The sequence below is a fragment of the Saccoglossus kowalevskii genome, chromosome 19 (genome assembly GCF_978046115.1).
Source record: "Saccoglossus kowalevskii chromosome 19, keSacKowa6.1, whole genome shotgun sequence".
NCBI classification, from domain to species: domain Eukaryota; kingdom Metazoa; phylum Hemichordata; class Enteropneusta; family Harrimaniidae; genus Saccoglossus; species Saccoglossus kowalevskii.
Window position 1 is genome coordinate 12,967,083 of NC_140659.1, and position 18,272 is coordinate 12,985,354.

Consider the following 18,272-nt stretch of genomic DNA (forward strand, 5'->3'; position numbering starts at 1 on the left):
CCATGGTAGAATGCCAATTTTGACATTTTATTTCAGTCTCTTGTATCTAGAAAAATTGTCTGGTGACCCCAATTTAATTTTTTTTTTCATTTTTTGTTATTTTGATGGCATGAACCCCATACTAAAGTATGACTTCCATGATAAACAATCTTCATGTGGTTTAAACATCCTTCATGAATTATTAATTTAAAAAGTTGTAGTACACAGGTATCAATATGCTACTAGTAGTTTGATTGCTGTTGAAGCAATCATGCATTGGCATAGTGACAGTGCATTTATCTAGCCCCTAGAGACATAATGTTGAACACATCACAATTGGTTAATTCAGTTTGTATATCCAATGGCTATTTCTGGAATCTGGCCTTGATTTTTGAGAATGGCCTAAAAGCTTAAAATGGCATTAAAACATTATTGTGAGTGTTAGGAAAGCTACATGCAAAAATAAATTATTTCATAATAGCATGGAATTTATTTTTAATGAATATTTTTGTCATTTTTGTTAAAAAATGTTGTTTTCTACTTCAACTTAAAAACTACCAGCTGAATTGCTTTGATACATGGTATATATTTATTTACATTTTGTACCTTTGATTCAACTGTATTAGATTTGAATATTTCCTGATGATATCTTCAATTATGCAATTTTAGCCAATATTTTCATCACTTGGGTCAGTGCTGTTGTTGACTTCTTGAAAACCTCTACTCTGATTGCTTTAATGTTTGAGCTTAATTTCATGCCCATGGACAGTCAGACACGAATGAATTTTGTGTATACATTTTTTTTGTGTTCTTTGGTGGAAAGTCATCTGGTTATAGCCTGAACACAACTATTATTGCATGACTTTGCTCTGCTGAAACGGTGGAGCTCTTTTGGCCATCCGCTCGCGCTTGTCCAGATTGATAAATTGTTTTCACTTTATTTTTGACAGGCGTATCTGAAAAAGCCAGTCACATAACTCCTGTACCTGGTGGTGTTGGACCAATGACAGTTGCTATGCTAATGAAGAATACACTAACAGCTGCTAGAGGAGATATCAAGTTCTCTTAAATTACAAGACACAATTAAATTCCTTTTATTGATTGTCATTCATTGGCAATTCCTTGTCATTCCAACAAGGCTGTTTATCATAGTAAGTTCACTTTGAACTTGTAAATAACTTAGGCAGCGCTTCATTTCAAATATGTCTTTTTGGTATATTGTTTAGTTGCGCTCCTGTTTCCTACCTCATTTTATTTTTAGATCTGTACTGCCATCTTTTACCCATTCATGTGTATTCTGAAAATAACTTACAACTAAGTGCAATGTACAGAATAACAATGCATACTTTAAAAAGAGAAGAATTAACATTTTCACTCCAAACTTTTGTTATACACAAACTATACTTTAAAATAAAGTATAATGAAGTTCAAGAGTGAATCATTTGACAAGTGGGGAAGAGGATGTGATAGAGAACATTACAGAGACAAGATGACGTTGAGGTTTGAGATACAGAAGCATTTATGCATTCTGATTTTATCCTATCTCAAGTATTTACTAGTTATCACATTAGATTGGGATGACCAATCACACACACTACATGTATATGTGGAGAAAATAAAGCTATTTTCTCACTAAGTAAGTTTTTTCTGTATTTTTATTCAACAGATCCACAAAAACAACTAATATTTAAAGATGCAATATACATATTATAAAATGCACCTTTCAATATTGTTTGACAATGTAATGCTGAATAAATTTGATTCTGATTAATGATAAATTAAAAACCTCATTTTTGCACCACCCAAGGAATTTGTGAATGAATTAACTTTTCTATTACTTGTGTGCCTTGGTTGGTTTTAGTACATACAGTAGCAATAACTGCACATGCGTAGTACCGTAGTGTTTCATTCCAACTATCATATGATCTGCTCAAAGCAATGTTTTCAGTTCATGATAAATTATAATCCTATTTGGTATTCAGTATGCTGCAGTATCAAACAAAACTATTAAATATTTTTTTCGTCCATATTGTACCTTTAATATTCTGTTATGTTCTCTATGATAATTGCATCGTTTACTAATTAGTTTGATTACAAAAATTCTTCGTTTAACTTTCGTTATCAGAATACATAGAAGATTTCTTTTATTTTGCTGAATGTGTTATGAAAATTTTCATATTATAGAATTTTAATTGCTAAATTCTGTCATATAAACTTAATGTAGTTAGGTACATTATTAACCATTTATTTTAAAAACTTATTTTTTCTGTATAAAAAAAACTTATTGTAAATAATATTTTCTTTTTAAAGTGTTACCATGACTACAATGAATGTTTATTTTCAAGCTTAGAATGATGCTGAAGCTTGAAATGAAAAAAAAGAAAGTAGTAACTTTTTTGTTGTTGTTGTTATGTATGATATTTCCCATGGATTATGGGTCTTCAAAAAAGGGTTGACAGATGACAACAATCCTATAGATATATACTTTTGGTATGTTCCGTCATCTGTATATACAAGTTATCTGCTTTTCAATCAAGCTTGGTCTTCAACTCATTGGGCGCTATTATGTCATTTTAAATGGATTAAAATGTCCTGCCACATTAAATTGAAAATGACATGACAATAGACGAGTTTAAAGTTCCCGGCTGAGTTTCCTAATTGCCACGTTACTGAGCGTGCTTGAGACAATTGGGGAGGAGGAGTGAATTTACAACCAGTCATCTATGATCCTGTTTGCCTCAGTTTTTAAAAAGTTTGATTGACATGCTTGTACATGTTCTTCCAGAAATATCTTACAAAAGTACAAGTACCAAAATAATATAATTATAATAATATATATAATATACCGATAATTATATTTTTCCCCAACTAGTGTATGAATGTAAAACATGTTTTGTACATTTTATGAAAGATTGTAAACCGAGGATGCCTACAATACAGAATCAACATGTTCATTACAAAACTATGGTTGGTATAATAAAATAACATCCCTCCCCACCTCCCTTGCACGTACATTGCTAAGCAACCCGAAACTTGTCTTACTGCCTAAAATGTCAATGGACTTTGATGTAAAAAGCAACTCTTAAACACATGTGCAGCAATAGAGAGAATAGAATAAATGAATTTGAAAAGTACTTTGGTATTCGGATAGTATATTGATACAGTCAGGATTATAATTTTACAAATCTTGGGTCATATACTTCAATTGATATCTATTCTATTATTTTGCCTTCTATAAAGTACATGTGAAGACCTACAGGGTTAGGAAGTACAATTCTGTATGTATTAGCACACTATAAACAAGTTTTTAGATTATTGCCAGTACTTAATTGTTCAATCTTGGCTAGATATGATTATACATTGGCAGGGTTTTGACAATATATTTCCCCACTCACTAAGCAACTATATGTTTAAACCAATGATTCTATGTACTACCATACTAAATCTAGCAGTAATGTCATTGATGAAATCATACTTAAAGATTATACTCTCCCAAGAGCTCAGATATTCATAAAATTGATGTGTATAAAATACTTGTATGATGAACATGCAGATTGTTAAAAAAAAAAAAAATTAGAATTCAGTATTATACTTAGTAAATATAATATATTAAACCCTAATGTTAATGCATTACACTTTGACTTGCTGGGTGAACAGTACAAAGATTCACACATACCGGTACTTTGCCATGCCATGCCATGCCTCGTCTTCCTACAAGTACACTCAGCACTATTCTGTTTGCATGCTTACAACTGTGACTGTCTTCAATGTTTTATTGCAACCTTTATCAACATGCATCGTCATTCTTTGTGTAAATGTGCATTAATATTGGTGGGAAATAATTCATACAACTAATACATTAGTGTCAATATCTGTCTTCTGGTGTTATGTATAAGACAAAGTTTGTTTAGTTTTCTGTCATGTTTTGTACCAAAGTGTAACCTTCATTTAAAGTTAAAACATTTGTCACTAGAGGGCGCAATCCAATACAAAGTGTGTTACATTGCTGTTTGAATTAATTGTAGATTATGGATATATGTACATAGTTAGTCAAATATAATTATAGCAATATAACAAGCATTCTGAATTATTTACCTTGTACAGTATACTAATAAATATATCTATAAGATCCACATTGTAGACCTTATAACACAGGTGTTATACTATAACCAGGTCGATTTACTTTCATGAATTGAATAGAAAGAATTATTTAAATACAGACTGGAGTTTTCATAAAAAGTTTCATGGGATTCTTGACGTTGTTGTGAAGTATGGCTTGCAGGGAACTGCTCAGTTTGTATATGTACATGCACTAAAAAAATCAGGGATCAGAAGCAATACTAAATTATTAAATAAAAAATAAATCACTATTGAAAAGGTTATTTCTGTGCAAGTAATCAACATTTTGATGGATTTGTCAATATAAGCTAAAGTATTCATTGTAATGGAATAGTCCCATTTTTTATACATGCGTTTCTACAACTTTTCCCAACAAAGTTGTGGCCATCCACCAGTCACCATATCTGTCTAAATTGGCTAATAATCTTTGTACATGCACTTAAGACTATTTTCTAAGATTTATTGATCTTTGCTTATTTTGTTGGCTAAATTGAAAGCCAGTAAATGTGCAAATTTGGTCATAGAATGTATGACCCACCTTTACAACATCAAATTTAAAATTAAAGGGCAGTGGTTGATATGGGACCCATAGACATGTACAATGTGAAATTCACTGCACGACAACCACTGCCCTTTAAGTCTGTGTGAAGCATGCCCAAAAGTTGTAATTTTACAGTTTCTTTGTTTATTAGATGTTCCTTGTTAGATTTAAGATGTATGTATATATCTATTTTTCAATAAAGCTGCATACATACTGTACAAACGTTTGTTTTGTAAACATTATACAAGCCAGATTTGAATCTAATTTTGACGCATTTTGGAATGTTGGTAACATTCAAATCTGGACAACTTTGCTGGAAAGTGGATAAAGTTGCAAGGAAAGTTAGTTGCATTAGTTGCAAAAAAATAAATTGCATATAAAATTGCATGGAAAGAAAAGTTGGAAGCCAAATTCAACGGATTTTTGGGTGAAGTTGCCTTTGAAAGTTGATAAATTTCCATGGAAGTACATGTATAAAAGGTCAGAAAAGTTGATAAAGTGACTTTAAAGTTGGTTAAGTTGTATGTAAAGTTGTCGGGTAACTTTTTGTGCCAAAAAATCAGTATTGTATAGAAATTGGGGGGGGGGAAAGTAGTATGGAAAGTTGGTACAGTAGTTTGGAGAGGTTTCATGGAATGTCTGCATTGAAGTATGGAAAATTGATTATATTATTATTATCATCTTCAGACTATCGAACATTTAAAAGTCCATATAAAACTAGTATGAAAAATAAGTAAATAAATGAACATATAGGTCAACAGAAATGAATGAAGAAAAAAAAATGTTACGTTTGCCAACAAGTGTGCGTATGGCATTGTTGATAGTACCAAATATTATTCCAATGCTGGAACATGGCAGTCTTCCAACGGACATCAGAGTTACATAAGCTCACCAACAGACTTATCCAAGGTGTATATACGTTCTCTAAATTTAAATACAAGATTTCTATAAATTTCGTAAAAAGACTTGACATGATTATATACAAACAAATGATTTACATTATAATCATGTGGGTAATGAAAAAAAGCGGCGAAACAGAGTATATTATAAAATACACACAAAGCATTAAGGTTTGACTTCCGAACCATAGTTGACAGCAAAACGAGTTGTAACAAAAAGTTTTAAATAAAAGTTTGACCTCATAACTGCATTTTAAAAATTTCCGTAATAGAAGATTAGCCCTGATGCAAAATAGACGTTTCTGATGATCCATATCAGTGTTATCTTTCAAATCACTAGTAAGCTTGTGACCAAGATATGTAAATTGGTCAACAAATTCCATTGGCTGTCCCGACAAATATACTGGTGGTATTTCGAAAACACTGTGTCGACTATAAAAACATATCCATTTAGATTTAGTGACATTATACATCATATGTTCATGGGCAAAGCAACCACATATTTCCAAAAGTAGTCTTAACCCCCTCAATAGAGGGCGATAGCACACGCATATCATCATCATAACTAAGATTGTTTAGCAACTTATCACCAACTGGACATCTATTCGAAGTGTCATTCAGTTGGATATTCAGATTAATAATATACACATTAAATAACATTGGCGACATAACACCGCCTTGACGTTCTCAGTTAGATACACAGAATAAACGGGATATAGCAATATTTTTGATGTTGATACCAACTCATTAAAAAACAAACTATATATATAGGTACATTACGTTCAATCAATTTGTTAAATAGCGTCCAGTGTTTTGACTCTGTTTCCTTGATGCTTCAAAGGCATTTGACAGACAAACACGTGACTACCAAGCGAATTATAATGTGTATTACTTCTTTTAACAGAAATATACACAGATCCGTTGAATGTTTTTTCCTAAATCGAAACTGATTGTCAGTTAGGTCAATAAACTCCTGGCATCTAGACATCATTATATGCTCAACAATTTTGGAAATGACGGTGGTTATCGCAATCGGGCAATAATTATCTAAAGTAGTCACATCACCAGCTTTATTGTTAATTAGTGGCACAATAACAACTTTTATCTTGTTATCCGGAACAGAGCCATGACAAAACATTGCAGAAATACACATGGCTAGGTGCAGACTAAGTGCAGGATCAGCAAAGTTAAAATGCTCTGCACTAAGACAATCCGAACACATGATTTACCCAAATCTAAGTAGTGCACAATACTAGAAATTTCCTTCGAGATACATGATGTACTTTCTGTAGAAGCAGTAACATAATCGTACACTTTACTGCGAAGTTTAACATCAGAAACATAGTTAAGAAGGGAGTCAAAATGATTAGCCCACATATTAGCAATGTTGTCAGACGAGCCATTAACAGTAGCTGAAAGTGGAGACTTGATGCAGTAGCTTTTTTCAAAACATACAGTGATTTTTATTTAACAATGCTTCAGCGAGTTTGTCAGCTTCAATCTTAGCCTGATTCGTTGTTACTTTCGACCAATTAATTAGCGCATGCGTTGTGGAATTTTGATCGTAGGAGGATTCTCCCTCAGTAGCGGCCACCTTATCGATTTGGCAAGTCACAGATAATGGTAAATGGTCCGAAGCAATATGATCATATAAAATATTTATATCTATAAAGGAGCGATGCGCATTAATCGTTGAGACACAATGGTCCAGCCATGATGTAGTTTGATGTGCATCACTAATATATGTAAATTAGTATAGATTGACCAATAAATTCAATATCTGATAAAATTAAATTAGTATTCTTACACTGTTCCTTAAATTCCTTGCTAAATTGGGATTTCATGTCTGCATTCCAGTCTCCCATAATAAATACATTGAATGCGTTTTGTTCCTGGACAATGGCATTAATTTTTCCACTGATTTTTCCAAGGTAGCCAGTGAACTCGTCAAAATTGTCACTGCAGTTAATTGGAAGGTACACACATAGAATAAAACATAGTTGAACTCTGGTGACCTTGCCCTTTGTTATATAATATAATTCCCTTTATCATAGTTTGTTTCAATATAAATATGCATTGTCATAATTAATTTTGAATACAAACAAGTTTTTGGGTTGAACCAACAGTGGGGAATCAGTCTACCAAATGTCTTTAAAAGATTTAAATATGTTACAAAAACATTGGTGCCTTATTTGTTTAATTATTTTAAGGTACATAATTTCCAGCTTTATTCAAAGTAATTCAGATATTTTAGTATAAAAACAAATGTCTCATTGCAAAAAAAAAGTGCTGCTTATAGATGTGAATAGATTCATAAAACATGCAAGATAACAGAAAATTTTAGTTGGCTTTAGTCCAAGTATTTTGTACAGGTGTCTGTCAAAAATTAATGATTCACTGAGACAAATATGAACTGCCTCATTGTGTGACTACTGTATTATATGAAAAGTAAAAAAAAAAAACTTTATGAATAGCTATCATGTTGCAAGCTCTGCTTTGTATGCAAATCAACTTAAATAGTTAGTTGGTGTCCAGTGGAGGAAAAAGTCAACAGTACTGTTGCCTCCTGAGAATCTACATCTTCAAACACTGCAATCTTTGAAGTGCGTTTTTAAACTAGTATTATAAAAACTCTATCATTCTGTTCTAATAGCTGAAACATATTCCTGTGAGTTTTCATTTGTCGAATGAACTGTTTGTCAAATACAGAATACATATATTTTAGAATAATTTTCTTTTTAAAATGTGGATGAAATGTTTTGCTTTTAATGTATTTTTTATGTATTGTTTTTGATTTGATAACTTTGAACTAAACAGATTTTCTATTAGCTTCAGATCTTGATCAAAGTTAGGCACCCAGTTCATAGGAGTGCTTATATTGATTTTCTGACATCTTGTTTTCTGTAAAGATTTTTTTGGTAGGTTTGCAAATGTGTATCAGACTGTGCAATCTCTCCATGAGTTGGTTTTGAAACCCAGTATGGGATTCTGAGATATATTACCAAGGATATTATTACAAGATAAATCATTTGCTTCATTGAACACATACAACAATGCATATTTCCACTGAGATCTGTGACCTTTGATGTGTATCACCAGTGATCAGTCAAGTAGAAACAGTCAAAATATTTTATCAGATTTTCTCAATTTTTTGCATGATATTTTCATACAGGACATCTGTTGTTCAAACTCAGGGAAGACTTTATACTGATGAATAAGGTGACCAAGTTTGATAAAGTTTGGAATAGAATTAGTTATTATGCACACAATAACAATTATTAACAACGACGACAACAACAACGCCGAACAAAATTTTTCCCTTAATATACCTTTCCCTTCCATCTTTGATGGTACGGGCAAGGTAAAAATGGAACACATCCAAATACAAGCTCAGCACCGAGAAGTCTAGAATCATTAAAAGACTTTATTTTATTCGAGTCCCCAAGCGATTTCCCCCCATAACATAGAAGTTCCACCATAGGAGCACCCGGAAAGTAGTCCGGACCCAGTATCTACTGCCGACACACCATAAGCATGGAAATCTGTATGAATTGATGACAAATAAGTCAAATCTTCATGTAATAGCCAGTGTTCTTGTGAGAGACGAATGTTATGACTTTGACATAATCTAGTAACAGTAGGCGCAGTACATTTAATTGATCTACAATTATAGGAGACAATATTAATCGTGGACATTGTTTTAAATTAATTACAAAGCCAGACTTTTTTTATATAGCAATTTTTTTGAGTAGGGCGAAAAAAAAAAAATTCTTTTTTCCCCCATTAGATTTGTGTGATTCTCAAAGAATTGTAAAGGAAATCATTGAAATGAAATAAAATTTTATTCCATGTATAACCTTGTTTCTCATCTGCGCGAGACTTCGGTACTTTGATCATGATATTCTTAACTTAACATAGCATTTAAGCATATCAATAGTAGTGTCAGGACCTAGTCTGCTTATAAAGGCACTCATACGCCTCTGTACAACTGGTCTTACGTCTGCCAATGAGAAAATTACGCAATTTCTGAAAACCTTAAATAGCATATGTTGATAGCACATTACCGTACATGTTTGAATAGGATGTTCATTTCAGCAACCAATCCATCTAATCTGCCACTTATTTTGAAACTATTCCCACATTCATTCTAAACTACTATATATTGGAAAATAAAATTAAATGACCACACTACTCATTAAATTAAGATCATTTTAAATTACTTGGCCGCCCACTGGTTGGTATTCATTTTTCTGCAATTACATTTCAAGTTTGTCAAATAATTGCATATTACATAGCCCAGTCAATACCCACAATTAGTCGTACAAAACAAACTTTCAGACATGCAGCTTTACTGATGCTATCTCAAATGGAATAGCTTTAGGTGCAATTCAGACTTCTTTGTCCATGATTTGATATCTGTACATGACAATAGCGCCCTCTATAGTGGAGATTTAGCTGCACCAACAGGGAGCATTACAATCTAAGCTAATTATTTATTCTGAGCATGCTCAGTTGTTCTCTCAGTGCAGTAGGGAGAGGTAATTTTGGATGAAAATCTTGAAAAAGACCCACATAGGATTTTCAGATCTGGAAACAAAAATTATGTGCATATTCAACAGAGACTTGTTCATCAACTGCCAATTTTTATTGATATCTGCTGCAGAATTTCTGAGAAAATGTTGGAGACATAAAGGGGGGTGGACGGAAGGAAACCAGAAATAATAGTCGCCTTTCACACCACGCCTAAACGGGGACTAATTAACATTCTTGAAAGGGGGCAATTTTTATATTACGACCACAAAAATGAAGTTGATGTCTGGGTTGACAGATCTGCAAAAAAAGACAGACATTTATATCGTTAAAATGATATATTCATTTATTGTCAACAAAACAATCAAAATATTTCTTCTAAAAGTCCAGCTTTCCATTACTTCAATTAAAAATCTATTAAATAAAATGAGTACCACAAACATATACTCCAAATTTCTCATTTCCATTGGAAATAATCAGACAGCTCCTAAGAGCTAAATTCAATAACTTAGAGTCACCCACTGAAGTACTTCATTTTTAGTGGAATTAATTTTCACTGAAAATAGCAAAATTTAATTTCAAGTGAAAATGAAGTATTTTACAGTAGATAATGTTTCATGCACTTAAATCCAACTAGTTTACAACTCTGTATTGCAATCAGGAGTAAATATAATCATAGTTTTCAACAACCCAAGATACATGGTAACATGAAACTTAATTTTGAGGAAATCAAAAGAAAAAAAGTTGATTAACAATCAGTTAAGATATTTGCTTAGCCATTCCTAATGACAGCAGTGTTATTTACCACTTAATATTAGTATAATAATAATAGACAGTCAAGTCTGTCGGTGTTTACTGTATTATACCCGTTATAAACAGAAAATCAAAGACTGCCTTAAAATCGCAATCCAAGATCCTTTCAAAAGCTTTATTGTAGACTTGGTACTATTCAATCTGAAGGAATCCAGTGTAGGTGAAAGATATGATCACCGGGTTTATGGCCTTCAATGTTAATTCCTCCCCCCTTACTACACCTGACCTCACTACCTGAGCAAATCGTGTTCAAGTATCACACGGTCAGCAGACAATGAGGTGGCTTACTAGAACAACACAGCCTGTTTTAGGAAGGCACACGCCTTCTACTAATTGGTTGACAAATCATGTCAAACACGATGTGCAAAGGTTGTTTATCAGATGTAAAGGCATGTACACCAGCAGCAGATTAAAACCAACCAGAGCCCCTAACTACATCAGAGTTTAATCAGATTGGCTACTATTATGTAAAATAATGAATAGGCCACTTTCATGACCCCCTAAAGGTCACACATCCTGGTACTTTTGCATACATGTATCAAATATACAGCTTTTTATTTCACTTAAGCAGCTTGTAACAATTAGTCAAGTTTCAGAAATTCTGCCAAAATATCAGTGATTTAAAATAAACAAATTTTTTTATTTTTATACTTGCAAAAGTACAAGTACCGGTAAGTGTGACATTTGGAGGTCATGTACACATGTAAATGACCTATTGAAATTAGTGTAAATATTTTTCCTGAATTCAGCTATGTTTCTAATTGCTGTGGCTCACAAGTAATCTTAACAAAGGTGTATGATTATACCCACTCACATTTGGCTTCACTGCACAAACCATAAAATGACTAAAGAGCACACTATCCTTAGAATAGTTTAACTCTAAGCATATATTTGTGACACGTTTCTACACCCTGTACATTAATATCTAACCTTTGGAACACATCATTTTCCCATCATACATTTGCAGCAACACAATATGAAGTTATTACGAGGATACCTCAAAGTATGCACGAAGACAGTACAGCGGCAGTATCGATGTGACAGCGTACTGTCTGAGTGCATACTTTGAGGTATCCTCATAATAACCCTATTATTATACATCTTTTCCTTCCAAGGATATATCATGGGAATGCCGAAACCCTAAATGTTTAGAACAGAATCAGCGAACTTCTTTGTGTGGAGTCCGGTCAAATCTTGGTGGCCAGATTCGAGGACGCTTACGCGTGTAATCATTCCATATTTGGAATTCGCATTTACTTATATAGTAGAATGAAAATACCCTGTAAAATACCGCAAAATTATGGCATGCTGTAACATACTTTACATAACGGACATAATTTTCTATTATCTTTAAATGATTAAAATAATGTTAATTATGTGGGTTTATTTTGTGATCCATGCGTTTGGCGACAAAGGGTTAATGTTTATCTGTGGGGAATAAATTGAAATATTTCGTAAACTGAATTTTGATAACTTCAACTCTGACAAGATATCTAAACAATTATCAATATCATAAAATCATGCACCAATAATCTATCACTACAAATTATCATTTTTACTTTTCTTTTTGGCTGGTTCACTAGGAAGTGAGAGATCTAGCCCATTCAGATCATTATTCTGACTTTGGGAGACCAGGTGATGGTCCTTCATAAAATCTTTATTCATATCCGATTCTGATATCTCAGTCAACACAGCATCCACATTCTTCATTAAAAACACGGCATCTTCTTCAGAAAAACACATAGGAGGTTTCAACTTAAGAATATTCCTATCTGGACCATCGGCACTCACAATGATGTAATTTTCTTTTAATCTATTGAAAACAACAACATTATGTAATTATTAGTCACTATAGATTTTATTGATCTGTATTAACAACTAACAAGACTGAAATTAGAAATAAATCAAATGATTAAAGCAGCTCAGTCACTGTGATGTACAATGTTACCACTTGTTGAAATAAAAGCATACTTGTACCACAGATCATTCATTCCAATGCTATCGCATACTTTAAAATGACTAATTTTCACTGGGTTGAATTTCGCTGATTTAACATTTCAGGCATATTCAGTGGGTTTTAAATTCACAGTTTTACCATAGTCCTCCTGCACGGTGTTGTTCCGTTCGAATATTCCTCCCTCTAAAACACTGTGCGGTAATTCTATTCATAACTGTATGTCACGTGGTTGAGCGATAGAAAGTTTACCGACCAATAGAAAGCTTTGTTACAATGACTGCCAGAAACAGCTGGAGCTTTGCATTTCTGATGTCTTCGGTAATACTCAACAGTGGTGACAACACTATTACACCGCTCGATGGTCGCAAGGCCGGTAAAGCATAATAACATAAGGATTTACTATTTCCAGTGCGACTAAAAACGAACACATCAGACACGGCACTAAGTATAGTTTGAATAGCTTTAGTCTGAATATCAGTGAGTTGCATGATGTATGGATATCGTCGCTGTATTGCTTTGACATCCAAGCCAACACAGCTTCCACTGTGCGCAGCGAAATTTATTCTCGGGTCAGGCATTTTCACCGCCTGGCAACCATGGTGAAAACAAAGGCCAATAAATTCTCAGAAAACGGTATTTTGAGATGGTCGTTGACACCCCTGAACAGTGTAACAAGATTACCCCTACATATGCAACATATTTAAATTTGGTTGTTTAGGATTTCTTCAAAGTTAAGGTCGTGCTGTTTTGTCAAATTTATCTGTTTTCACCGGCTTTTCGACCGGTACTTCACAGCAGCTCGCACAGAGCCCATAGAAATACATGCTAGAGTGGAGCGCGTCTTAAATAGCAGCGTGGGGCGTCTCGTGAAGAATTTAATAGCTTGGCCAAGCACGTTGAAGAAAGAAGCAATATGATTGGCTGTTGGTAAATTGATTCTTAACTGAGGGCATTGTCACATACACATAGTTCTAATGAAATACTTCAAGGTGATAGCGAAGTGCTTCGCCAGAACATTCACCTTAAAAATTCAAGATGCCATTTAGATAATGTGTTCTATGCTAAATTTTACATATTCACTGGGTTTTAATTTAGCGTATTTTCCAGTCAGCGAAATAAGCAAAATTAAAACCCAGTGAATAATTAATCCCTTTACAGTATCCAAAAACTAGTTGTAATACTAATGAGCTGGTTGTCAATCAATCATCCATCCTATTTTAGTAAACATAGTCATGTGACAAATGTACAGTCGGTTCCTTCCCAATAGAGCAAATTGCAAAAATTACATGAAAATACATGAACACAGTCCACAATAGTCATCAGCAACAACATGTACGGTAAGTATTTATTTGGTGTACTAGCGCATCATGACAGTGCTTATTGATTGTCGCCATTCATTATGTACCGGTATATTTACTTCAAGCTAGCGAAACTGCGATTTGGACGATCGTGATTTCAAGGTATTGTGCTTATCTTGAATATTAGCAACATATAGGAGTCAAGTTGGAGTCTTGTGTGAGCAATATTAATAACATCGAGATAAATTGTAATAAAAGCGGTACCACCACACGATTTGTTATTCTCTGCATACAATTGTTAAAATATAAACATTACTACATAAAATGATGACATTTAACATGAATATTATGATATTTACCATACCACACTAAATGTCACGACTGCCAAAGAGATCTCAGAGTAGAAATAATAAATGACTGCAACTCCTACCTGTATATAATATGCTGGGCTTCAGCAGTGGCTGGCTCTCGACTGTCTCTATCTTTGACAAACTCTACACCAACAAACAAGCCAGCACCTCTGTTTAAAAAAATATAAATACATAGTACCAATCAAACATGTGGAGAGTAGAATTATGGTTATAGACTTTGTAGAAACTGACGAAGGGTTGGTGAATTGGAGGAGGGTTCAGGGTATGCATATAGTCTCAGTAGAAACAGATAAAGGGTTGGTGAATTGGAGGAGGATTCAGGGTATGCATATAGTCTCAGTAGAAACAGATAAGGGGTTGGTGAATTGGAGGAGGGTTCAGGGTATGCATATAGTCTCAGTAGAAACAGATGAGGGGTTGGTGAATTGGAAGAGGATTCAGGGTATGCATATAGTCTCAGTAGAAACAGATGAGGGGTTGGTGAATTGGAAGAGAATTCAGGGTATGCATATAGTCTCAGTAGAAACAGATGAGGGGTTGGTGAATTGGAAGAGGGTTCAGGGTATGCATATAGTCTCAGTAGAAACAGATAAGGGGTTGGTGAATTGGAGGAGGATTCAGGGTATGCATATAGTCTCAGTAGAAACAGATAAGGGGTTGGTGAATTGGAGGAGGGTTCAGGGTATGCATATAGTCTCAGTAGAAACAGATAAGGGGTTGGTGAATTGGAAGAGGATTCAGGGTATGCATATAGTCTCAGTAGAAACAGATAAGGGGTTGGTGAATTGGAGGAGGATTCAGGGTATGCATATAGTCTCAGTAGAAACAGATAAGGGGTTGGTGAATTGGAGGAGGATTCAGGGTATGCATATAGTCTCAGTAGAAACAGATAAGGGGTTGGTGAATTGGAAGAGGATTCAGGGTATGCACATAGTCTCAGTAGAAACAGATAAGGGGTTGGTGAATTGGAGGAGGATTCAGGGTATGCATATAGTCTCAGCAGAAACAGATAAGGGGTTGGTGAATTGGAAGAGGATTCAGGGTATGCATATAGTCTCAGTAGAAACAGATAAGGGGTTGGTGAATTGGAGGAGGATTCAGGGTATGCATATAGTCTCAGTAGAAACAGATAAAGGGTTGGTGAATTGGAGGAGGATTCAGGGTATGCATATAGTCTCAGCAGAAACAGATAAGGGGTTGGTGAATTGGAAGAGGGTTCAGGGTATGCATATAGTCTCAGTAGAAACAGATAAGGGGTTGGTGAATTGGAAGAGGATTCAGGGTATGCATATAGTCTCAGTAGAAACAGATAAGGGGTTGGTGAATTGGAGGAGGATTCAGGGTATGCATATAGTCTCAGTAGAAACAGATGAGGGGTTGGTGAATTGGAGGAGGATTCAGGGTATGCATATAGTCTCAGTAGAAACAGATGAGGGGTTGGTGAATTGGAAGAGGATTCAGGGTATGCACATAGTCTCAGTAGAAACAGATACATTGTAAGGGGTTGGTGAATTGGAGGAGGGTTCAGGGTATGCATATAGTCTCAGTAGAAACAGATGAGGGGTTGGTGAATTGGAGGAGGGTTCAGGGTATGCATATAGTCTCAGTAGAAACAGATAAGGGGTTGGTGAATTGGAGGAGGATTCAGGGTATGCATATAGTCTCAGTAGAAACAGATAAGGGGTTGGTGAATTGGAGGAGGATTCAGGGTATGCATATAGTCTCAGTAGAAACAGATGAGGGGTTGGTGAATTGGAAGAGGATTCAGGGTATGCACATAGTCTCAGTAGAAACAGATACATTGTAAGGGGTTGGTGAATTGGAGGAGGGTTCAGGGTATGCATATAGTCTCAGTAGAAACAGATGAGGGGTTGGTGAATTGGAGGAGGGTTCAGGGTATGCATATAGTCTCAGTAGAAACAGATAAGGGGTTGGTGAATTGGAAGAGGATTCAGGGTATGCACATAGTCTCAGTAGAAACAGATAAGGGGTTGGTGAATTGGAGGAGGATTCAGGGTATGCATATAGTCTCAGCAGAAACAAATAAGGGGTTGGTGAATTGGAGGAGGGTTCAGGGTATGCATATAGTCTCAGTAGAAACAGATAAGGGGTTGGTGTATTGGAGGAGGATTCAGGGTATGCATATAGTCTCAGTAGAAACAGATGAGGGGTTGGTGAATTGGAGGAGGGTTCAGGGTATGCATATAGTCTCAGTAGAAACAGATAAGGGGTTGGTGAATTGGAAGAGGATTCAGGGTATGCACATAGTCTCAGTAGAAACAGATAAGGGGTTGGTGAATTGGAGGAGGGTTCAGGGTATGCATATAGTCTCAGTAGAAACAGATAAGGGGTTGGTGAATTGGAGGAGGGTTCAGGGTATGCATATAGTCTCAGTAGAAACAGATAAGGGGTTGGTGAAGTGGAGGAGGGTTCAGGGTATGCATATACATGTAGTCTCAGTAGAAACAGATAAGGGGTTGGTGAATTGGAGGAGGATTCAGGGTATGCATATAGTCTCAGTAGAAACAGATAAGGGGTTGGTGAATTGGAAGAGGGTTCAGGGTATGCACATAGTCTCAGTAGAAACAGATAAGGGGTTGGTGAATTGGAGGAGGATTCAGGGTATGCATATAGTCTCAGCAGAAACAAATAAGGGGTTGGTGAATTGGAGGAAGGTTCAGGGTATGCATATAGTCTCAGTAGAAACAGATAAGGGGTTGGTGTATTGGAGGAGGATTCAGGGTATGCATATAGTCTCAGTAGAAACAGATAAAGGGTTGGTGAATTGGAGGAGGGTTCAGGGTATGCATATAGTCTCAGTAGAAACAGATAAGGGGTTGGTGAATTGGAGGAGGGTTCAGGGTATGCATATAGTCTCAGTAGAAACAGATAAGGGGTTGGTGAATTGGAGGAGGGTTCAGGGTATGCATATACATGTAGTCTCAGTAGAAACAGATAAGGGGTTGGTGAATTGGAGGAGGATTCAAGGTATGCATATAGTCTCAGTAGAAACAGATAAGGGGTTGGTGAATTGGAAGAGGGTTCAGGGTATGCATATAGTCTCAGTAGAAACAGATAAGGGGTTGGTGTATTGGAGGAGGATTCAGGGTATGCATATAGTCTCAGTAGAAACAGATAAGGGGTTGGTGAATTGGAGGAGGGTTCAGGGTATGCATATAGTCTCAGCAGAAACAGATAAGGGGTTGGTGAATTGGAGGAGGGTTCAGGGTATGCATATAGTCTCAGCAGAAACAGATAAGGGGTTGGTGAATTGGAGGAGGATTCAGGGTATGCATATAGTCTCAGTAGAAACAGATAAGGGGTTGGTGAATTGGAAGAGGATTCAGGGTATGCATATAGTCTCAGTAGAAACAGATGAGGGGTTGGTGAATTGGAAGAGGATTCAGGGTATGCACATAGTCTCAGTAGAAACAGATACATTGTAAGGGGTTGGTGAATTGGAGGAGGGTTCAGGGTATGCATATAGTCTCAGTAGAAACAGATGAGGGGTTGGTGAATTGGAGGAGAGTTCAGGGTATGCATATAGTCTCAGTAGAAACAGATAAGGGGTTGGTGAATTGGAGGAGGATTCAGGGTATGCATATAGTCTCAGTAGAAACAGATAAGGGGTTGGTGAATTGGAGGAGGATTCAGGGTATGCATATAGTCTCAGTAGAAACAGATGAGGGGTTGGTGAATTGGAAGAGGATTCAGGGTATGCACATAGTCTCAGTAGAAACAGATACATTGTAAGGGGTTGATGAA

At 35.4% G+C, this 18,272-nt stretch overlaps 2 protein-coding genes across 2 annotated transcripts in view; one reads left to right on the top strand and one right to left on the bottom strand.

Moving 5' to 3' along the window:
* The window catches only part of LOC100372318 (bifunctional methylenetetrahydrofolate dehydrogenase/cyclohydrolase, mitochondrial-like), a 54,513-nt gene extending 49,652 nt beyond the window's left edge, over positions 1-4,861 (top strand). Inside the window, exon 6 of the mRNA XM_078008772.2 lies at positions 930-4,861. Within this exon, the coding sequence (XP_077864898.1) occupies positions 930-1,048 (119 nt within the window). The 3' untranslated portion in view covers positions 1,049-4,861. The remainder of the gene's footprint in view (positions 1-929) is intronic.
* Positions 4,862-10,387: 5,526 nt separating this feature from the next.
* The window catches only part of LOC100373649 (ethanolamine-phosphate phospho-lyase-like), a 51,761-nt gene continuing 43,876 nt past the window's right edge, over positions 10,388-18,272 (bottom strand). Inside the window, exons 11-12 of the mRNA XM_085493910.1 lie at positions 14,567-14,656; positions 10,388-12,694 (exon numbers count right to left, since the gene is read on the bottom strand). Of these exons, the coding sequence (XP_085350036.1) occupies positions 12,421-12,694; positions 14,567-14,656 (364 nt within the window). The 3' untranslated portion in view covers positions 10,388-12,420. The remainder of the gene's footprint in view (positions 12,695-14,566; positions 14,657-18,272) is intronic.